General features: G+C 38.7%; 1 protein-coding gene across 4 annotated transcripts in view; it reads left to right on the forward strand.

The window, feature by feature from the left end:
- cdkal1 (CDK5 regulatory subunit associated protein 1-like 1) overlaps window positions 1-25,116 on the forward strand; it is a 600,364-nt gene that overhangs the window by 1,416 nt on the left and 573,832 nt on the right. For all 4 annotated transcript variants that reach the window (XM_062063405.1, XM_062063406.1, XM_062063403.1 and 1 more), the window contains 2 exons: window positions 1,259-1,419; window positions 4,601-4,713. In XM_062063405.1, the coding sequence (XP_061919389.1) occupies window positions 1,262-1,419; window positions 4,601-4,713 (271 nt within the window). In that variant the 5' untranslated portion in view covers window positions 1,259-1,261. The remainder of the gene's footprint in view (window positions 1-1,258; window positions 1,420-4,600; window positions 4,714-25,116) is intronic.

The raw sequence follows: 25,116 nt of genomic DNA on the forward strand, positions 1-25,116 counted from the left end.
ACTGAACCGGCACGCTGTTTAGATGGAGGAAAGGCGGACGTCTGGACAGCATGCGGCTGTTAAGGTGGTGAAAGTTTCAAGTGAGAGAGGACGCTAAAGGCAGTGCCTTTTAAGGCACACCCCCAATATTGTTGTCCGGGTGGAAATCGGGAGAAATTAGGGAGAATGGTTGCCTCAGGAGATTTTCGGGAGGGGCACTGAAATTTGTGAGTCTCCCGGGAAAATCGGGAGGGTTGGCAAGTATGCAGTGCATGAACTCAACAAATTACACACTTGCAAATCAGTGTGACTTACGCTGTTGCCTTTCAGCGACCAGTTCAGATATGCGTGGCTTCACCTTGTCAAGTGACACTCTCAAGTCATTTACAGCAAAGTCTGTTCCTTTTCTTTGTTTTTATGTCCAGCATCCTCGAAAAGGATTGCTCGCAAAGATATGTCGTAACAAATGGTATGCAAAATTCCAGGGATGTCTTAGGAATAACTGGATACTTTTCCATTTGTCGACACCAAAACGTTGAGAGCGTTGTTGTTCTGAAGAGTTGCTGTTGAACCTGGCCCTGCTGAATTTCAATGATTTCGTTGAGGTATTCATCATTGACATTTGCTGTCTCAACAGCAAACGTGAACGACTGTCTCACCCATGCTGGATATGACTCTCTTGTAGGGAAATATCCGTCGAGAGACTTTGCAAGCTCATCTTAGTGCGTGGCAATTGTTTGCTTCAGTTCCATGGGTACAGAAATGTATCCGATTGTACTTACACACATAATAAAACATTGAACTTGTTATTTAGTCAGGTGTGCTGCTGGTGTGGCCACAGTGCATGTGCACGTCTGACGTCGCTCACATGTGCTCCACTGAATGCTCAGGGAGTTTTTGCGTTTGCTCACGCATATGGAAAATTAGAGGGAACATTGTTTTGGGGTATCCATAATACGGCGATAGGGAGAAGTTTTTATTTACACGATGAGTCGGGTGTGTCTTGACCTCCACGGCAGCTGACTCACTGGACCCCTAGAGTTTGATCGAACCCAGGTTAAGAACCACTGATTATATGCTAATGCACAGTATATGGTGTGATATGATGTTACTGTATGGAACTGATCTTTGAATAATTTTTTAAGACTGAAAAGTGCACATATCAGACTTCCTTGTGTGTTATACATACTTGGCCAATAAAGCTGATTTTGATTACAGAAGCAAATGTAGGTATAAAACAAAGTGAATTATCTTACATTATAGATGTCTGTTTTTTCAGATCATGCCTTCAGCCTGTGACTCCCTGATTGACGACATCGAGGACATGGTGTCTGCTAGTGACCCCACTCCTTATGAGAGACAGTCTGCCAAAAGGAGTGTCATACCCAGGTCAAGGAAGAAAACGGACATTTTCAACAGTGAGGAACTACAAGCTGACAGGTATGTTAAAGTGGCTCTCTTATGCAAAACCAACTTTCCTTGCCTATTGGTATCTGTTTTTGTGTATGTGGGATCTGCATAATTCCTGAAAATTTTACTCAAACCATGGAGGTACAACAAAGATATTTATTGAACAATCTTTCATACTTTCTCCAAACAAGCCATTTAGAATTTGCCCGAAGTGTCGTTCCCAGGTGTGACGTCATCGAATTATCTATATATGGTATTTACCCGAAGTGTTTTGCGCGAGTCCGCCATCGTAGTCAATAAGATCCTTCTTTTTTGCTATCCTCTTGCTGTGGGCCAGACTGGCTCATATATGCATATGCATCCTCTACTATTGCCATTTCTAATACAAAGTAGCGCATAGTTCCAACTAGGGGTGTGGGAAAAAATCGATTGGAATTGGAATCGCGATTCTCACGTTGTGCGATTCAGAATCGAATTCTCATTTTAAAAAAATCGATTCGAATTCGAATCCCGATTCTCACGTTTTGCGATTCAGAATTGAGTTCTCATTTTTAAAAAATCATTTTTTTAATTTTATTTTTAAAAAATTAATATTATTTTTTATTATTATTATTTTTTTTAATTAATCAATCCAACAAAACCATACACAGCAATACCATAACAATGCAATCCAATTCCAAAACCAAACCCGACACAGCAACACTCAGAACTGCAATAAACAGAGCAATTGAGCGGAGACTAGAGATGCGCGGATAGGCAATTATTTCATCCGCAACCGCATCACAAAAGTCGTCATCCACCCGCCATCCACCCGAACCAATATTTTATCAAAACCACACCCGCCCGCCACCCGCCCGTTGTTATATATCTAATATAGACGATGCAAGGCATTAGTGAGGTTAGAAAGCTTTTGCCTGTTAAAGAAAGGAGACTGATCCAATGCAGCAGAGACATTCAATGCGTGCCACGCATTAATATCTCTTGGCCACGCATTAGTGGCTAAGATATATTAATGCGTGATAATATTATTTATCATTATTATAATATTATTGTAATTTTCATTAAGAAAGTGTTGACTATTGTTGCCAATGCCCTCAGATCAGGAGTGCGTTCCTCACACTTTGTGTGTGCAGTTGCAGCAAGCACAACGATGCTTTTAAGAAGTTAAAAAAATGTTTTAGAAAGACTAGGCCTATATTTTCGTTAGGTAAAAAAAAAATTCTGAATTTATTTCAATGAATATTAACTTGTTAACATTATAATGCTCAAATAGGGACGAGGGCGGGGTGCACAGTGAAACAGTGAACAATTTCGCGACAAAGATGGACCTTTATTGATTGATCTGCAGCCATGACAAAATATCAGACAATCTCCATTGTCAACGACAGGCAGGAAAATAAAGATAAACACATAGCCTATGTTGTAGGCATAGGCTCATACGCTTTTAAGTTGAAATAAATTAAAAAAAAAAAAAATGTGCCTCATAAGCCTTAGGCTGTCAATCACATGCACAAACTTAAATTATACAATAACATATGTATGTCATCCCTATTTAAACAAAAATAAATTAAATAAATAATAATAATAAATTACCTGCAACTTATTGGCCAAGGCAAATAGCTGAAGGGGGGAAATAGGAAAGAGTGCTGCTCGTTTTTCGTATGTGGGTAACAACATTTAACTATGTATGTATATTTCCGAATTGGTTCAACCTCCACCCGCCCGAATCTATTTAAAATCTATTTTTTTCGTCATGTCACCCGCCCGACCCGCAGTTTATCCACGGACTCCGCGGTTTTGTCTAGTGGAGACACAAACACGACACAGAACAAACCAAAAGTAGTGAAACAAAAATGAATATTATCAACAACAGTATCAATATTAGTTACAATTTCAACATGGCAGTGATTAAAAATCCCTCTTTGACATTATCATTAGACATTTATATATATATATATATATATATATATATATATATATATATATATATATATATATATATATATAAAAAAAGAACAATAGTGTCACAGTGGCTTACACTTGCATCGCATCTCATAAGCTTGACAACACACTGTGTCCAATATTTTCACAAAGATAAAATAAGTCATATTTTTGGTTCATTTAATAGTTAAAAACAAATGTACATTATTGCAATCAGTTGATAAAACATTGTCCTTTACAATTATAAAAGCTTTTTACAAAAATCTACTACTCTGCTTGCATGTCAGCAGACTGGGATAGATCCTGCTGAAATCCTATGTATTGAATGAATAGAGAATCGTTCTTGACCCCAAGAATTGATATTGAATCGAATCGTGGGACACCCAAAGATTCACAGCCATAGTTCCAACTTATGTCTGTCAATAGACTCGCTATTGAAGAGCTAAAAACTACAACATGAATGACTGGGAGAAGACGCTGTTGAAGTGGAGGCATGTAATTAAGGCCCATCCTGAAGAGGTGGTCAAAAAGCGGCTTAAAGATGGTCTGTAAAACACTATGCAACATTTTGACCAAAGAACCACCAAGGAAGTGTTTTAAATGTAGAAAGTAAATTACAATATGACCCTTTTTAAGGATATTTTTTGTGTGATTGAGAATTTTGTTGCACCTTTCCTGTTATAAATTATTTGGGGAACAAAAACTATCCTTAAGTGCACACATATTTTCTCGGTTACTTGCATGTTAATGAACCGAACCCAATACAGTGGAACCTCACCATTTCTGTACAGTTGGACAGATGAATGCTACATTTTGTACACAGGAGTATTTTATTCAAGCAGAATTATTGCCTCCCAGAGGAAGCTTTTAATATATCCATCAATCCATCCATTTCTACCGCTTATTCCCTTCGGGATCGCGGGGGGCGCTGGAGCCTATCCCAGCTACAATTGGGCGGAAGGCGGGGTACACCCTGGACAAGTCGCAGCTTTTAATATAGTTCTTTGAAAATTATTGCATAAAAAGTAAAATTTATATCTGGTCTAACAATATCGTTATACAAATATGAATTTTGCTAAGAGTAAGATCTCCGATTTTTCACAAAAAATCTTGAGGTTTTTATTTTTAGTAATGTTTTTAGTAGTACCGTAACTTAAATTTTTGCTTGCAACTTAAAACTTAACAATTAGCCGAGAGACAGCAAAACATTCTTAAATTGGGGCACTCTTAGATTGAGAATTATTAATGATACCATGAATGTTTTTTCCAGTTTTATTCCGGGCACCCAGAAAATCTGGATGAAAACATGGGGCTGCAGTCACAACAACTCGGATGGAGAGTACATGGCTGGACAACTTGCTGCCAGTGGATACAAAATGACTGGTAAGATACTATTTATAATATTACAGTTTTATCAATTACAGTCAAACTAACTGGCAGTTTGCACTGCATTCAACCTTACCTCAGAGCCGGTCAGGCCAAAATGTCATTGTCATTACAGTTAATAAATATTTTATGATATTCATTCTTATCACTCATTTGTGTAAATGTTATTTCCACTTTTTTTAGAAGTTCCACTGTATATTGTCGGAATACTAGTATATTTCAACACAAAAGAATAACAAATATTCAAGATAATGTCGATTTCATCTCTATCAAATGTAACTTGTAGTGAGGTCTGAATTGATGTAGTTGTATTACTAAACACTAGAGGGCGGTATTAGTCTGTGGGAAACATTATGTGTCACTTTCATGTAACATTGTGGCCTAAATTACTCTTGATATGTTGTGAGCTATCATCTAAAATGGATGGTAGGTTATAGAATATTTGGCATTATTATATGTTTTTGTAAAGTGAATCAGTTTGGGAAGACAGGTTACTGGTGTCTTATGTCAAATTGTATGTGCATGTCTTTTGCATGGAGACCAGACATGGAACAGAAAGGCCTCTCATGAGGGCCTTTTTATGTTCAAGCACATTGTGTAGTTCAAGAGGAAATATGATAATATTACTTATTAAATTGTAAGTTCTGCAAAGTGTCCCCTTGTCAGGGAGTTGACTGACACCACACATATCATTACAACCTTGTGCAGTGTTTTATTGGTGCATTAATGATGCATTACCTCTACCACATATACAGTCTTGACAAACACACATTCATGGATTTTGCATAGATTAATTGTCTCAAAACATCACTATTAGTGGGGGAAAAATAACTCAACAGAACACTGGTTGTCAATGTGCCTAATTAAAGTGTGAGATCTTCTAAGGCCATATTTTGAATATACCAAATGCCTTACCGTAGAGCTCCTTCAAATCTATAATCAAATAATAGGGCTTTATTCTCTCAGAAAGTAGGTGTGCAGCTGTTTCCTATTCTCATTCTTGTTCCTGTGTGGGAAATATTCTCCTTTTTCACAATTTGATTAGTGCATATTGCTTCTGTAGCGTGTTTAAGGTCTATTGCAGATAAAGGTGCAATTCAAGACAGTGTAATGTAATACTGTCTTGGTAATGAGATCAAAACGTGCTCTTATGGGTACTGTTTTCTATTAGCTGAGTTGGCTTTCTCTACTTACTGTACTAAACCACACGCCATTCCTGAGTCTTGTTGTTTGCTAAATGTAGAGGTTACATTTTGTGTATGCTAATGAAAAGATGTCGTTATTTGTATCATTGTTATAATTTAGGGTCACGTTAACTGCCCATTTTGTGCTATTGGCTTTCTGCTCATAAGAGTTCAGCAGCGATATAGTGGTAAGCACGTCTGCTTTACAGTCAGGAGGTCTGGGTTCGAGTTGGGCTTGAACTTTGCATGTTCTCCTTGTGCTTGAGTTGTTTTTGTTGTGCTTCATGCCACATTCTAAAAACATACATGTACAATTATTTAGACGCTCTTAACCCCAGGTGTCAAACTCAAAATCATTTTATGTGGCCCGCGAAAGCCTGGTATGATTTGTCTTTTCTTACCAAATGTATTCAACATTCCCTTTTGACAGAAAAAATACATATTTTGCAAGTCATTTCATATATTTTTTAAACTTCATGTATTATTGCATTCCAAACATTTGTTTTGTTAAAAATAAAAAATAAATACTTAAATATCGTCTTGACTAATGATTTTAAAGCAAGTTATCCATCAAATTGTACACTGTAAAAAATATTTTTACAGTAAAAAAAACTGGTAGCTCAGTCGCCAAAATTTTACTATGAATAAAACAAAAACTGTGGTATTGTTTTCCCATTTACTTTAATGCACCCTAGAAACAGCCATAGCTTTTACAGTAAAAACTGTCGTACTGTTTTTTCCATTTATATACTGTAAAAAACAATACATTTTACAGCAACATTTACTGTAAAATCTACAGATTTTTATTACGGTGTGGTGTACGTAAAAAAAAAATATACAGTTGATAAATAATGTGTAATATCATGAAGATATATATATAAAAAGTTAAAGTACCAATGATTGTCACACACACTATTTAATCACTGTTCACTAATACTTGGTATTTAACATTCAAGCCAAGAAATGTAAATGAAGTATGGTTGGTGCTTTTTTGATGGTTTTTTATTCGGTTTTATGGGTGGAATAAAGGACCTCCATTGGCTCTGCTGTTAGCGAACTTTTATTTACAAGTTAGAATGCATTAATGATTGTGAACGATATGCAAAAAAAAAAATAAAAAGTGCAGTTCCCTTTAAAGGCTGCTTCAAAAAATAGATAAAAATATAGTTTTTTGTTTTTTTTACACATATATTTTGCAAGACAGGTAGTAACACTTCACCTTACAGGTTATTTGTGCTTCCATCTCCTGGAATTATGTTCCACAAACTAGGTTATTTGTTTTAAAATTAGAAGTTTGAGCAACAGGCTTCTATAGTTAGTCAGCAGGAGCTTCAATTGAGGAGTACAAAGTTGGCAGTCACTATTTGTTTCTACATAGTTTGGTCAATATATGCCTGTAAGTAGAAATACACTTGCTGTTTTATGTAAAGTTTGTTCCATTAAAACCTCATTTGATAAACATTTGTACAAGTTTTCACTGCTAATTTTCGTTAGCCTGTCAACTAGATCAGTGGTCCCCAACCTTTTTGTACTTGCGGACCGGTCAATGCTTGAAAATTTGTCCCACGGACCGGGGGGGGAGGGGTAGTAAAAAAAAATAAAAATATATATATATATATATATATTTTTTGTCATAAAGAAATACAATCATGTGTGCTTAAGGACTGTATCCCTGCAGACTGTATTGATTTATATTGATATATAATGTATATGTTGTGTTTTTTATGTTGATTTAATAAAATACAAAAAAAATAAAATATATATATAAATGATAAATGATATATATATTTAAAAAAAAAAATTAATTTCTTGTGCAGCCGCGGCCCGGTACCAATCGGTCCACGGACCGGTACGCCCGGTGGTTGGGGACCACTGAACTAGATTAAGCTAGCAGCATTAGAGCCAACCTTCATCCCGTTTAGTTTGATTGCTTATTTTACAGTAACTTTATTGTGGAGACTATCAATAAACAACCTCAAGTTATTTTTTTCATCTCTATTTTAAAAGACTTACATTTATTTGTTTGGCTAATTCCAAAATTCAGGGAGGGCAGTATAATATATGTCAATAAACCAGGAGTGTACAAAGTGCAGCCTGTGTTACACTGTAGTAATAAAATAAGCCTCTACCTTTTGAAAACTAGAGCACGACGGTATAATAATTTTAATACTAATTACTAATAACAGATTTATTATGGAATATATGTTTAACCTTTTTTAAAGAAAATATATCCATCATAACTGATTATGCAAATTATATAATGATGTCATATTGACACCACCCCTAGCCTTGCCCCACCACCACATGTATATGGGCAATCTGTGGGAAACACTGATTTTATTGATACAAATGATGTATGCATGTAAATGCATGTCATTGTTATTGAGCGTAAGCCAAGACTAGGGGACATTAATACGTTATCCTACCTTCTATTGTGTTTCCTCAAACCTCAAAACGTTTTCCATTTAGGGTTTAGTTGCTAATTCAATTTCTTATTGGCCCATTTTGACAAAACAGTCCTGTGTAAAATGTCGTTGACAAATGAACACAGAAATACTTCTCGGTAGACATCAGAGCAAATGGGAGAGCAAATGGGGGAGAGGAGAATGGCTGACAGCGTACATTATAAATGCTCATATAAGTATTTCCACCACCCTGGGATGTCACTTTGTGCCCTCTGTTAAAACCCCTCCAGCACAGCGCTCAGATGCATCCAAAACTCTGTGAACAGATTGGCATTAACAGGAGTATCCAACATTACAACATTTATAAGTCAGAAAGGAGGAAATTCATCATTGGTCTCCTTTTAAGGATTAGTTTGATTCCCATCTCGGTCTCCTTCGTAATTCCTCAACTTACTTTCTTTTCCCTTACATTACATTTTCCCAGGCTTTCAGGGTGAGTATTGTTCTTCGCTCTTTAGATTTTTGGAAGGAGAAATTGCCTGTCATGGCCAGAATCAGAAATGATTACTGTGTTGAGGCCATGTGCTGAGATTGTTTGGAGTGCTGTATGGAATGCAATGTAATCGTCTCGAATGACATGAAATTGCTGCGAGCGTAGAGCGTAAGGGAGAATGGACGAGTGTGGAATGCCAAGGACTGAGAGAATGTAGCGTCTGGTCTGCTGCATAGCGGGTGGAAAGTTTTCATTTTTGTATGTGTTATGTCCTCCGCAAACAAAACAGCTGACGTCATGTGAATATCAAACTGATGCCGCATCGTTAAATAAAACATTGTAGACAAAGACCATGCTATGAAACCCTGACATCACCTCCTCTCACTCACACATCCTCCCTTGCCTCTCTTTCTGTATTTCGCAGCCCCCCTTCCCCTAACTCTGTCATTCTTTCTCAAAACTATGACATCACCTGGTGTGAGGCGTAGTAGCAATTCTGGTGGCCATCACTAGATGGCAGCCTTACCTCAAGAGAAGTGTGTTTTTACATAAGGACATGATGAGGTCATGCGTCTGAGGGGGAAAAAAACTATGTACCTCAAGTCCTTCTCATTCATAGTTTGTGAATGTGTAACTCTTTGTTGGTTCATGTCAATTAAACCAAACGACATAAGTGTAGTATTTGTGCATGCTTTTTTTATATATTTCTTGCTGAAATAGACAACAGTACTGTATATCATCACTTACAGTTGCTCAATAATCAGACCTGTGCATTCTATTTTCTATAGTATGATAAAACAGAATGGCCATTTTGGTAGTCAGCAACACCTGCTTTCTCTTTATCACAATCTTTAACAAAACGTCATATTTTACCAGGCTACTTTGCTTTCATTGTGTTTACACCTGCTTTAATTGTCTGCACTTACACATACTGGCCGCCACTCAATGGTTGTCTACTGTCGACCAAAGAGGGCACTGTTAACCTACTATAGTACACTGCGAGTAAATGAACTATTGTGGCACAGCATGCCAGAAACTGAAAGCTGTGTACATAAATGCACACTTGCAATCTTTTTCTTCCTCCTCTGCCGTTGCCAGTCGGGCCTCACACACAAAACACGTCTGTTATGATTTTTACATAGCGGTTAGGCAAAATAACTCCCTTGTACACAATGTCAGCCAAATAAGGCGTTTTGAGTTCCTGGTTTGAACACAGGCAGTTGGAGGATATGGCCTCACTGAGACAGTGGAGGTATTAAAGGTCCTGATTAACATTTTGTTTTGGATTCTGAGTTATTAAAACCATGCTTCTGTGAAATATGTTATTGTTATTAAAATGTCATTTATTAGAATTAAAGTCATACCTTTTGCTTTTTTGAAACACATTTTTTAACCTCCCAATATATTATACATTTTATACCACTCTTGTTTTTCAGACCCTCTCGGTGCCCCATGTGAATGTATTACATCACTGTGTTAGAGTATTTTCGCTTTAAGTGTGTGCGCCTGGACCTCGCATACGCCGCACCTCATTCATAAAACGGAGGGTGAGAATTTTTCTGATTGGCTGACCGAGCGCTATGCAACATTACAATGCCGCCGCGTCACAGCCAGTGAAGCTTTGAAATGTTCCCTCCGACTCCGCCTCTCACATTTACAGACGCTCGCACTCGGGCATTCGACAGACGAACATTTGCCGAGGTGATGAGAATTAGGTTTCATATAGGGTGATGTAACGTGTTGTGATGACAGCCGTCAGTTACAAGATCAGTGTGAAACCCACTCTGTTTTTATGATGGTACGGTGCTATATGTCCCGACAGTTCACTCTGCAGACTTGGAGAGGTACAATATAAATGGGGAAGCGATTTAACCAAAGGGGGAGAGGAAGTGTCCATGAGGAAGAGGGCAGGGTAATGGATGAAGGGTGTAGCTGACAGAGACAGATGCACTTGAACCAAACATCCAGTGAAACAGACACACACCGAAGCAGGCAGTAGTGAAGCGCTTTGGTGACGACACGCTGCAGTAGCTCAGGCAGTTTTTTAAAGGTGAATATATAATAGGCAACTGAACTTTCTGCAAGAAACGCAACTTATGCTGCCTCGCAGATCTAAATGCACACACTTAAATACTGTTTATTGCTACATCTACACTTGGTTCTATTTATACTAAGACTCACTAAAGCGCAAAGCAGACATTTGACGTCTGAAACGGCTGTTAATATGTAAATATGGATATGCAAATTCATATTCTGACGGGGGGTTCATTGTTATGAATATTAAAGTTGTCACATAAACACAGGGAAGGCCCAATTATCTCTTACTGTGCTTAAAAATTGCACTTTTTTGACTCAAATAAACACATCTACTTATAATTTTTATCCTTGTGGGGCTTTAAGTGGGTGAAAATGATGTATGCATACTCCTTACTTGTGTCTTTTGTATGCTGCGTCTCGCTGAAACACGTCCACACGCACACAAACTAACTAAAGCCTGCAGATATATACCTTGAGTCCAAGCAGTCAAGTGTAACAATTTAGAGGCCAGGAAATTGGAGTGATCCCAAGCCCTATGTTTGTGTGTGTGTGCACTTGTGGGTGTGTGTCCGGGTGATCCTACAAGGTGACCCTCGTGTATGCAGCACCCAGCAACCTTTTTAGAAGCAATGGGATTAGGTAACCCAGCCAAGCCTGCTTTTAAAATTCCCTTGAGAGAAATAGGGATAGAGAAAAGAGGGAAGCGGCGTAGCAGGAGGGAAGAAGGGATCATCGCTCAATCTCATCTATTGATTACGGCAAAGGATAGGAATTTGGACCACATCACAAACCTGTTGGAAATTGCTATTGCTGCAAAAACATACTGATATACATGACAACAGCAATGTCCAACCTAAAACATGAACCTTTGAAAACGATTTCCAAAAAGGAAAGTGATTAGAAACAATTTAGAAAAGTCTGTGAAATAAGTGTATTAAGCTTTCAGTCTCTACATTTACATTGCATTTATTGTACAACATGCCCTTACTCATTTATGTGCGTTTATGTCACATTACTGAGCAAAGTGTTGGTTGATATATCACAAGTTAACATATGAGAGGTATCAAAACTGTTTTGTCTGGGAGGACAAGCGGTTGATTGCCATCTTGGTGCTATCGACAAAAACTGGCCAAGATTGCAGTTTAAAGTGTTTTCAGTTGTTTTTCTGCAGATTGTTTTGACAACATTGTCGTGTGTGAGTGAGCGATTGGCTTACGGACTATGCCTTGGTGTGTGTGCAAGACCAGTCGTGCCGAGTCCCTGAAACTGAATGAATATCAAAGAGCTTACATTAGCCACAGGTGGCGGACTTTAGGTGTTATGTGATATATGCCCTTGGTGGACTGTCAATTACTGATGCTTAGGGCTGGGTTTTGGCAAGGACTTTACGATACATAAGTCACAATACAATACAGTAGTGTTCCCTTTCTTCTTTAGAGATATGAATACATCGTTTGGCGAACCACTGGATTGATCTATATATAGTATGGCTCGGTCAATGTCCAGTTGGAAAGTCCCAAATCGGTTGCTTGTAGATCTACTATAAAATATGGCCGCTCTAATCTCGCGAGATTTCTGTGATGACGTAATACGAGAGAACCATTCTCGTTTGCGACTGACGACACAGCAAAGTAGCAGGCAACACCGAAAGAGTTTACCAACAATGCACCCCAGATTATTACATCTATAATGTGGTTAACGTTTGGTTTTTAAAAAAAGAGAATGGTTCGTTGGATAAAAGTACGGCCATTTTTAACATTTGGAAAGCAGCGATAAAGTAGAGGCAGCACGACTTATTTGAGCACTCACCTGTTGTGATGGCTAGAAGACACTCAAGCTGGTGATGAGGGAGCTAGTATTTGTATTTGTTTATTTGAAGGACAATGTTTAGTTACATTTAAAAAAAAAAAATGGCTGCAACAGATTTAGCACCATACTAATTTCCATCTTTAGTCCGTTATTGCGCATTTAACATTCACAATTAAAATTACACATGGTTAAAAATACACAACAAAATTGAAATTACATAATGATAAGCAATTTAAAATACAAGTACAATACATAGAGAATATGCAAGTTACAAATCAGTGGGCGGTCAAATTACAGTAGTTTAGCAGCTTCATTTAAAGTGCAGAAGTATATAAAGTGCCACCATTTTTTTTAATCAAAGTCCACATAACACAGCATACAGTGCAGTAGCCATCAGATGTTACCCATAAGGGTATCTTTCAATAGCCAAGTACCCCAATGGTACTGCATTGGTAAACAAGATTCCGATGTTACATGATTAGACTGGTACTCGGCTGGCCATCAGACTGCTCCCGCCAGGGTATCATCTGATGGTCAACTACCTGCCTGGTATTGTTAATGTGAGCAGGACTGGTGGTCTATAAGCCAGTCTTTGACTGTGAAGCTGTGAAAACTTGATTTGTTCTTTAGATTGTCTGGGAGCCCATTCCATTCTTTGATGACTTGGTAGGAAAAGGCTAATTGGGAGGAAGGCAGACTTTCTTTTTGGGACATTACAGTCACCCCTGGATACAAACCTTAACACTCTGCTTGTTAATTGCGAGCGTAGCTGTACATATATTTTTAAGGGAGGAGGAGCTGCATCATTTAGGATCTTTTGTACCAGGCGGATATTGGAGTACCTGATCAAGTTTTCAAAGCTAAATGCAATGTGTTTTTCAAGTATGTTACAATGGTGGTATCGCCGAGGCTTTTTATCGAGGATTTTCAGTGCTTAATTTTCTTTTTTTTAATTTATTTATTCATTTCAGGCAATGACACAAACAAAAGTACATGGTAGACAACACGTAATAATATTAATTAATATAATGCAAAAGGTAATGTACAATATGTAAGCATGATGATCCAGTTTTGCCTGAAAGGGAGTGAGAAGAAGATAACTTATTTAATCCCACCCCCAGTTCTCCATTAAGTTACTAATACATTGAGCTTAAAGGCCTACTAAAACCCACTACTACCGACCACGCAGTCTGATAGTTTATATATCAATGATGAAATCTTAACATTGAAACACTTGCCAATACGGCCGGGTTAACTTATAAAGTGCAATTTTAAAATTCCCGCCACACTTCCGGTTGAAAAACTCCTTTGGATATGATTTATGCGCGTGACGTCACAAAATCCACGGAAGTGGTTGGACCCCGTCGAACCCGATACAGAAACCTCTTGTTTTCTTCGACAAAATTCCACAGTATTCTGGACATCTGTGTTGGTGAATCTTTTGCAATTTGTTTAATGAACAATGGAGACTGCAAAGAAGAACGTTGTAGGTGGGATCGATCGGTGTATTAGCGGCTAAGTACAATACTTACAGCAACACAACAAGGACTAGCAGACGCCTAGCCGATGCTTGCCGCCAAACCCACGGATGAAGTCCTTCGTCGCGCCGTCGATCGCTGGAATGCAGGTGAGCACGGCTGTTGATGGGAAGATGAGGGCTGGCTGGCGTAGGTGGAGCGCTAATGTTTTTATCATAGTTCTGTGAGGTTTCAGGCACAACACCGGTTGCTAAGTTGCTAAATTAGCCTTAGCGTCGTTAGCAACAGCATTGTTAAGCCTTACCAGGCTGAGAATTTTTAACCGTGTAGTTACATGTACATGGTTTAATAGTATTGTTGATCTTCTGTCTATCCTTCCAGTCAGGGATTTATTTATTTTGTTTCTATCTTCATTTGAGAACGATGCTATCACGTTAGCTCAGTAGCTAAGTGTGTCACCGATGTATTGTCGTGGAGATAAAAGTCACTTTAAATGTCCATTTCGCGTGCTCGACTCTCATTTTCAAGAGGTTATAGTATCCGAGGTGGTTTAAAATACAAATCCGTGATCCACAATAGAAAAAGGAGAGAGTGTGGAATCCAATGAGCCAGCTTGTACCTAAGTTACTGTCAGAGCGAAAAAAGATACGTCCATCACTGCCTCTCTAATCCTTCACTGTAACGTTCCTCATCTACGAATCTTTCATCTTCGCTCAAATTAATGGGGTATTTGTCGCTTTGTCGCTCCGAATCTCTCTCGCTCCATTGTAAACAAAGGAAAATTGTGAGGAATATTGCCTCCTGTGACGTCACGCTACTTCCGGTACAGGCAAGGCTTTTTTTATCAGCGAGCAAAAGTTGCGAACATTATCGTCGATTTTCTCTACTAAATCCTTTCAGCAAAAATATGGCAATATCGCGAAATGATCAAGTATGACACATAGAATGGATCTGCTATTCCCGTTTAAATAAAAAAAATTCATTTCAGTAGGCCTTTAACTGTTACTTTGTTCACGGATTATAATACAAATGTTGTATCATGGTGGCATTTCCACAGCTAACAATAATTATTACACTGTAACAATAATTTGTAGCAACCATGTAAGAAGAATGAACAATTCCAACAATGGTAAGGGACAAAATACCAACAATGGTAATAGACAATATACCAATAATGGTAAGGAAACACTGAGCACATGTTAACACTATGAGACAGAGTACAACAGCAAGTCAAATTAAATACCCTCATCTCTATATTTTAACCAGACCCATTGTTTAAATTGCGATCCGCAACGACCTTGTTCGTATTCTCCAGGATGAGCAGGCCAAGTTTGGAAGGGGCAGCACTACCAATTTCAAATTGTTTGAGTCAGAGTCTGGAAAGAATCTGCTCTTTGAGGACTCCACAAAGTGTCTCCAAGAAATTCCTGCTGGGTTCAGTTATGAGAAGTTTGGCATTGCTTGTGTTGTAAGTCCAGTTTGTTCCAGAGTTTTACTCCGCATACAGACACACAAAAACGTTCACGAGTGGTTTGAGCTCTCGACTAAGAGAAATATCCAAAACCTCTCAAATTATGAGCCTTCACTCGTGTTATAATAAAACTTTCTAGGTTAGGCAGCAATCATTTGTTAAATGCTTTATATAAGATTATTGATGTTTTATATTTAACAAGATAATCAAATTTGAGCAACTTAGGGGCGGCGTGGTGAAGTTGGTAGAGTGGCCGGGCCAGCAATCGGAGGGTTACTGGTTACTGGGGTTCAATCCCCACCTTCTACCATCCTAGTCACGTCCGTTGTGTCCTTGGGCAAGACACTTCACCCTTGCTCCTGATGGCTGCTGGTTAGCGCCTTGCATGGCAGCTCCCGCCATCAGTGTGTGTGAATGGGTGAATGTGGAAATACTGTCAAAGCGCTTTGAGTACCTTGAAGGTAGAAAAGCGCTATACAAGTATAACCCATTTATCATTTATTTATAACTTTGATTGCATAAACAGATTATGAGTATGTTCTAAAAAAACATAATTGTGAATGATCCGCACTGTTCTTTTTTGTAATACGATCAGAGGATTAATTGTGTTGTGGTAAGTATTCCCCCACACGTCAACACAATATGTAAGGTATGGGAGTACCATGGTGCAGTATAGAGTACAGAGTGCATTTTCATTAAGGTATAATTTTGCTTTGTTTATAATTGAGAGGCTTTTGAAAATTTTTGTTTTACTGTGTCGGACATGGGGTTTCCATGATCGTTTACTATCAATTATTACTCCCAACAATTTATTTTCATTTACGATTTCAATTTGGGTACCATCAATACTTAATTTCTGTTCAGACGTTATGTTGCGATTACCAAACATCACTATCTTAGTTTTATTTATTTTCAAAGACAATTAATTGGTGTCCATCCATTTCTTTATTACGTTTAGTTTTGTGTTTACTGTATTTATGAGCTCATTAAAGTCATCACTACTGTATAATATATTTCTGTCGTCTAGAAGTAGTATACATTTCAGTACTTTGGATGTATTAAACATCTCGTTAATATACACAAACAGTTTTGGCCCCAACATAGACCCTTGGGGGACACCACGAGCAATGCCAAGAGTATCTGATCAATATTGACCCATTTTTACAAACTGTACCGTCCCTGTTAAATAACTTTTTAACCCGTCTCCAGCCAGCCCCCTAGTTCCATATCTTTCCATCCTATCTAGTAGAATTGAATGAGTAATGGTATCAAAGGCTTTTTTAGATCAATAAAGATTCCAACTGCATACTTTTTCACCACATGTAAATATGTTTTTATGGTTCACAGAGGAAAACAGTTTACCCATCCTCTCATTGGCAGTTTCTATGCTTGAACCAGGTGCCCGGTATACACAACTCATGAAGATAATTGTCTTCTTATCATTTAGAATTTGCACTGTTAAACATTCAAATAATCCATCGACAGCTATGGTCATATTTGTTAAAACTACAAAGTGACCCCCCACCCCCCTGCCCCCCTATTTTATTTATTCTGTTTGTGTATCGTAGTTCATAGCCATTCAGACAAAAATCAATACCTTTTATCATTGTTGAACCAGGTTTCAGTAATTGCAATAACGCTAAATGGACGAGCAAATTCTTTGAAGTAATCCTTGATAGCCTCAGTTAGTGTACATGCTCTGACTATTGAAATGTATTATTGACAGGTTATCTTCTGATTTTACACTGTTTTCATATTGTTCATGGGTAAAATAATTACAGTATTTAACAATCGCAGAGAAAAAATTATCGTCAGGGTCTATCTCAATATCAGTCTCTGTTGTGGCGTGCTCTTGATATTCACACATTTCCAGTTATTTTTGTTGATGTTCTACGATCTTCTGTAACATGTCCATATAAATACTTGGTGTGGTCTGTGTTCTTGGTGTGGATAGCATTGAGATGATGTAAAACTCACAAAGCTACATTGATGCCAAGTACTGCATCAATGTCAATACTTATCAAGATCTTCTATTTTCTTCACCACCAAGACTTTAGCTTCCTCCGGCGTCCCATTTAGTTTGATGAAGATCTTAGAGTTAGTTACACAGGTTTGTTGAATCTTGCTTTGCCTTTTAAGTTGTCGTGCGATACTTGCGATGTCAGCATTTTTTTTGTCATGAAAACATTTGTACCTTTCAGTTTGCGTCCTTGTTTCAATAGTGCCATTTTTTTTCCCCGATTCGTAAACCTTATGATGGTGGTCTCTGGTTCTTCGTGGGCAGTAAGTGACACGCCTCGATGTGCTCCAGGTCCGTCTCTATCCCCCTGCTCTGGAGATAGAAAGCCACCTTCTGCTCCACCGACTGTGTCTCCTGGTCGCTGGGCTCCCTGCTGTCCGCGGCCATCCCACGCGCGTAGGAGCGCGACTTGATCTTGATGCCATAGATGACCACATCATTCATGCGGGAGTATTGCTCCAGCTCGTCCACTTGCCGCTCTCGGTCCACAATGTGCCAGTGTTATTCCACGTTCTGGATCTGTTTCACCTCCTTCAGTAGCCCCAGAAGCTGCTCCTGTTGTGCTCTGACCGCAGTCACATCGCTGCACAGGGAGTGGAGTGTTAGCTTCATCTCCTCGAACTCCTCCGATGTGGGTCCTTTCCTCGTTGGAGGCATTCTGATAGTTTAAACGCCGAAGCATCCACTAGCAGAAGAAATCCGCACCCCTGTATCTCAGGCTGCTAACGTTAGCTGGCTTCTGGGTGCTAGTTCGTAGCATTGACTGACACAAACTGCAAAATGTTACGACGCAGTGACACAGTAAAGCCCTTAACCCAAGCTACAGTATATAAAGGATGTGCTGGTTTTACACAAAGTGATTGTTAGACTCGACAGTTTTAAGTTGAAAACAGTCAGACACACACAAACTCCGAACAGGAAACAGGAGGTGATGATCTGAGAGAATTTATATTTAGAATGATGGCATACAGTACAATATATGTGATATGATCATTGCATTGAAAAACGATTTAGCTGCTTCCAATGATAAAAAGCTCCTGATGTGTTGGAAGTTGGCAATGTTATTGTTAGCTAGTGATTCTAATGCTAGCAGACCTATCAACTGATTTGAAAGACTTCCAGCTCCAACTTAGACACAACTCTGCAAGGTAATCACATCAACTACTACACTGTTCATTAGGGATATATACCAAGTACTGGTATGTTTTATTACTGGTTTCTAATTGGGTTAGTCCTTCTGGACTGGGAAGATTCTGAACTCAGGATACTGCTTCCGGTTTTTTTTTAAAATCCAGCTGATCGTCGTAATTATGACACACTTTCACATTCGGTTCAGCTGCCGCTCCGTACACATAACAAATCAGCTTGGAATAATTACAAATAAGCAACACCACACAGAAGTTTGTAACGCAACAATTAATCCTCAAAAGTTTAAAGTGAACGCCACTTAAAGGGCAACCACACTTATTTTGGAATTTTGCCTATTGTTCTCGATCATTAGAAAAAAAGTGATGACGGATTTATTTTTTTTATGCAATCGAAATAGTAAATAAAGTATTTGAGCTTCTACACATTCCGTTTTACTTTTGTAAAAGTACAGAAAGTCGATCAAGTTTTTTGCCATTGAAATGTAAAAAAAAAATCTTCTGTAAATTTCTTGTACTACTTTGATCACCACTAACCCCGTGCAGCGAGGGACCTGTAGCAGGAAGATGTCCTTAAATTACAATTGACCAATTATTTTACAAAAAATATATATTACATTGAAAATAGATATTATATTGTTAGAAAAAGTATCGCGATACACAGTGAAACCTTGATTTACAAACTTAATTGGTTCTTAAAACAAGGTTCATGTATCATAAAGTATGTATAGTGAGACAAATATCTCAATAAGAAACGATGTAAATATGATTAATGGATTCCATCCTCGGTAAAATTCTCTATTTTAGTTAACGTTTGTACTCTCTGAACACAATATGAAGTGCTATACAATACTGTTTATCATACAAACATAACAAGGAGATGATGAATTAACTATATCTTTATTCACAAGCTAAAACAACGGCAAGCTGAACTGTGCTGTATGTTTTGCTCTGTCAACATGCGCGCACACACACAAAAGTCCCTTTGGTGCTCCCACAAACGATCAGAAATTACAAAAATCCTCAACTTTAATAACCATATTCCTACAATAATAAACATTTAAAAAAAGTAAAATCAATTTACAGTACATTAACATCGATAAAGGAGCAGCTAACGAGAGGAGAGAAAGGAGCAGACAAAGGGGGAGAAGGGATGGGGGAGTGTGCGCGTGTGTGTGTGCTCTCGGAAGAGGTGTCACTGAACGAGAGGTAGTATTTTCCTCCGCTGTAAAATAAGTCTGCACAAAATGAATGAATGAAACGTTCGTACAATGAGAAATTGTTTTACACATGTGCGTACAAGTGTAACAGGACAGCCAGACTTGGGTTATCTTGAAGGCTAAATAATGTAGCTAGAAAAAAACAAAAAGCAGGAATTCCTAGGGGGGGGCAATAGACTACAGCCTGTAAAGTAAAAACAAAACAGTCCTAGTTACCTGAGATACAAAGTATGTCATTATTATGACTTAGTAAGTCAAAATAATGACTGAATAATGACTTACTAAGTCAGATTAATGACTTACTGTAAGTAAGCTTTTGCAATAAGCATTTGAAAAAAAAAAAGTTAAAAATGGGGCCACATGCTGACATACTCAACTCATCATGCTTAATTTATTACAGCATTTGGAAAGTATGTAGTTGATTTGTATTAAATAAATGTTATATTTTTATCAACATGTGATAGCAGGGACCCTGCCATTCAAAACTAGGCTGCTATATTACTAATGATTAATGTAACTATAGCTGAAAAAATAGTACAATAGCAATAGGAGAGACTATTCATCCCTGAACACCATGGAGTTCATGTCGGCTTAATGATGCAGTTACATCATTATATCAACTATCAGAGATAGCTTTAGGAAACTCTTCATTTAACATAATGTCCTTTTTTGCTGCTTCAACACAGAAAAAGTTAAAGTGAAATAACTTAGTTGTTAACTGTAGGTCAATAATGCTTGTCTTTCTCTCAGACAGACAGGGCTTTGCTGTCCGTAACTTACACACACACACACACACACACACACACACACACACACACACACACACACACACACACACACACACACACACACACACACACACACACACACACACACACACACACACACACACACACACACACACACACACACACACACACCGCACAGTGAGCTAACGTTACGCTAAAAGCTAATTAGCCTTCACCTCAAGGACTGCGAGCGAGCTGAGTTGCCGCTTATGTTTCTAGAACGTCAACGGGCTCATAGTGATGTTACTAGTTTATTATAATTTGGGGAGAGTCCGCTGCCTTATGCTTACCTGCTAAACACCTTTCTGCTCACCACACCGCAGGAGCACTGACACCATGCGCTCTGAATACGCAATGCTGATTGGCTGTTACATGTGCTCTGAATACGCACTGCTCATTGGCTGTTACATGCGCTCTGAATACGCGCTGCTGATTGGCTGTTACATGCGCTCTGAATACGCGCTGCTGATTGGCTGTTACATGCGCTCTGAATATGCGCTGCTGATTGGCTGTTACATGCGCTCTGAATACGCACTGCTGATTGGCTGTTGCATGCGCTCTGAATATGCACCGCTGATTGGCTGTTACCGCTCTGCGTGTAACCAATCAGATGGTTCTGTGGGTGGGACAATGCTGGGTGCTGCAGAGACGTACTGTCATAGGCAGAGGCAGAACTAAGCGGAGCATCTTGTTAAGACTTTAGTTTAGGCGGTGGCGCTGTGGAAAACCCTGATATACTAAAATAACTGCAACCTTCCACACAACAAAGTATCAGTCAGTGACCAAGGTTGTACCGCAATGAGAGTTTAGGCACGAATGCACAATGAACAGAGGCAGCTTTTCACGCCCACACCAATTAACTTACAAACCCCGTTTCCATATGAGTTGGGAAATTATGTTAGATGTAAATATAAACGGAATACAATGATTTGCAAATCCTTTTCAACCCATATTCAATTGAATGCACTACAAAGACAAGATATTTTATGTTCAAACTCATAAACTTTATTTATTTTTTGCAAATAAATAACTTAGAATTTCATGGCTGTAACACGTGCCAAAGTAGTTGGGAAAGGGCATGTTCACCACCAGTGTTGGGACTAACGCGTTACAAAGTAACGCGTTACTGTAACGCCGTTAGTTTCGGCGGTAACTAGTAATCTAACGCGTTATTTTTTATTTTTCAGTAACTCAGTTACCGTTACTACATGATGCGTTACTGCGTTATTTTACATTACTTTTAATGTAGTATAAAGTGTGTTAGTGTCGTAGTTCTGATTCTTCTTGTGTCACAAACCGGAGAAGAGAGACGTGCGCTCTGTGTGTGTGTGAGTGAGTGTGGGGAGTAAAGAGAGAGAGGAGGGGGGCGTGTCTGATCATGGCGGAGCTGCAGTCGAGTTTGTTGGAGATATTTTCACTACTATTCTTTTGTCGAGCACAAAGAAAATAACATTTTAGTTAAATGTAAATTGTGCTTTGGATCAAAGATCCCATCTACTGCCCAAAACAGCAATTCAAATCTACTGAGTGCTGCAACAAGCTACATAAGCAACATGCTTCGACGTAGCTAGTAAAGAGAGACAGAGACTCCGATGCCACTTTCCCTCCACCACTTAAGGATTAACTCTGCCTCTGTTCATCATTCAGCACTGAAGGTACACACTCTGTCAATCAATGTTCCCTCTAATTGTTCATGTGTGAGCAAACGCAAAAAGTCCGTGAGCATTGAGTGGAGCCCGTGTGAGCAACATCACACGTGCACACTGTGGCTACACCAGCAGCACACCTGTCCCAAACCTGACTAAATAACAACTTACATCTCCATCCATCTATCCATTTTATACCGCTTGTCCATTTCGGGGTCGCTGGAGCCTATCTCAGCTGCATTCTGGCGGAAGGCGGTGTACACCCTGGACAAGTCCCCACCTCATCGCAGGGCCAACACAGATAGACAGACAACATTCTCTTATTATTATAATCAAATGACAGCAGTCATTTCCTTTTCTAACATAAGTGTTTAGGCCCACTTACAATGACAATAACAACAAATATTGTTTTTCATGAACTGTGTACTTGTATTGTTTGTCTGGGTGGAGGTCCTGCTTTGGAAATAATTTGTACCCCTTTCAGACATTGCATTTAGTTCCCATTAAAACTTTCACATGTTGCACAATGAGATGTAAGCAGGGGATCATGTGTACATTCCTGCAACTTCCTGTTTGTAAAAAATATATTTTTATGAGTATTTATTTAATATACTAATAGCATTTCATGATTATTATTTATAAATTAAGATTCCTAATAAATGACACTAGAATAAGCACACATTTGATTGGTAAATCATAGTGTAACGACCTGGAATGACACTTTATGTGTGGTGTTGGAGTTGTCCGACTTTTTGTGTGGCTGTAAACGCATCACTGGCTAAGTGCCATATGTGCATGTGTTGGCGCAAGTGAGAAAGAGCGAGCGGCTGCTGTTGATCTAACAAAGTTGCTTTTGGTCTGGTTTATACTGCAGAAAATGACCACTTTTTCTAGATATAATTTTTTTTACTAATGTTTTGGTGATGTGTTTTTGGCCGACAATATAGAGTTTTGCTCAGTAAAGTGATGGATGGAATTCATGTCCTCAAAGCGTCTCGACAGATGTTACAATATTTGAACAATGATGACAAAAACTGTTTTCTCTGTCGTGTCCGTGTCGTGTTGAAAATTGTTATGCGCTTATTTTTTTATTTGATTTTGTGGGTGGCATAGATTTGCCGTGCGCAGAGGACGATTGAGCAGTGCGCAATTGCACAGGCGCACACCTTAGAGGGAACGTTGCTGTCAATTCTCTTATATACTCTTTCATCCTAGACTTCTAGAGTGTTTGACTATCACATCACTCTAAATGTATAGACTATAAAGTTCACAAACATAAAGAGGGATCCTAGTGGGCCAGGCCAATCTTTCCTTATCTCTAAACTAAAACTGGGGAAATGTGTAGAGTGTTCTGAGCTTCAGACATGATTTTGTGTCAGAATTCTTTGAGGAAAAAATGCCTGGTTAGGCTTTGTGTATGTAAAAATAAAGTTAAAGTACTTATTTGGTTTACAGCTATGATGTTATTATGCTGTTTGTTACTTATGTATGTTATGTTGCAGCTATTTAAAATCGTTTTGTCAATTTGTTCTGGCCAGAAACAAATTGGCCTTTGTAACATATCTTTGTCTTTGTGTGTTGTATGTAGACCACATTGCTTAGCAGAGTTCAGTGATGCAAATGCATGTCAAGTTGATCAACACATTGTATTATTCTGCAGTGCAATAACAGTACTGAAATGAAGGCTAAAGGGCATTAATGGGAGCTTTAAAAAAAAAAAGAAGAAAAAAATAAGTAACTAAATAGTTACTTTTCAAAGTAACGCATTACTTTTTGGTGTAAGTAACTGAGTTAGTAACTGAGTTACTTTTGAAATGAAGTAACTAGTAACTATAACTAGTTACTGGTTTTCAGTAACTAACCCAACACTGTTCACCACTGTGTTACATGGCCTTTCCTTTTAACAACACTCAGTAAACGTTTGGGAACTGAGGAGACACAATTTTTAAGCTTCTCAGGTGGATTTCTTTCCCATTCTTGCTTGATGTACAGCTTAAGTTGTTCAACAGTCCGGGGGTCTCCGTTGTGGTATTTTAGGCTTCATAATGCACCACACATTTTCAATGGGAGACAGGTCTGGACTCCAGGCAAGCCAGTCTAGTACTCGCACTCTTTTACTATGAAGCCACGTTGATGTAACACGTGGCTTGGCATTGTCTTGCTGAAATAAGCAGGGGTGTCCATGGTAACGTTGCTTGGATGGCAACATATGTTGCTCCAAAACCTGTATGTACCTTTCAGCATTAATGACGCCTTCACAGATGTGTAAGTTACCCATGTCTTGGGCACTAATACACCCCCATACCATCACAGATGCTGGCTTTTCAACTTTGCGCCTATGACAATCCGGGTGGTTCTTTTCCTCTTTGGTCCGGAGGACACGACATCCACAGTTTCCAAAAACAATTTGAAATGTGGACTCGTCAGACCACAGAACACTTTTCCACTTTGTATCAGTCCATCTTAGATGCGCTCAGGCCCAGCGAAGTCGACGATGTTTCTGGGTGTTGTTGATAAACGGTTTTCGCCTTGCATAGGAGAGTTTTAACCTGCACTTACAGATGTAGCGACCAACTCTAGTTACTGACAGTGGGTTTCTGAAGTGTTCCTGAGCCCATGTGGTGATATCCTTTACACACTGATGTCGCTTGTTGATGCAGTACAGCCTGAGGGATCGAAGGTCACAGGCTTAACTGCTTACATG

The sequence above is a fragment of the Entelurus aequoreus genome, linkage group LG11 (genome assembly GCF_033978785.1).
Source record: "Entelurus aequoreus isolate RoL-2023_Sb linkage group LG11, RoL_Eaeq_v1.1, whole genome shotgun sequence".
In the NCBI taxonomy this organism is placed as follows: Eukaryota; Metazoa; Chordata; class Actinopteri; order Syngnathiformes; family Syngnathidae; genus Entelurus; species Entelurus aequoreus.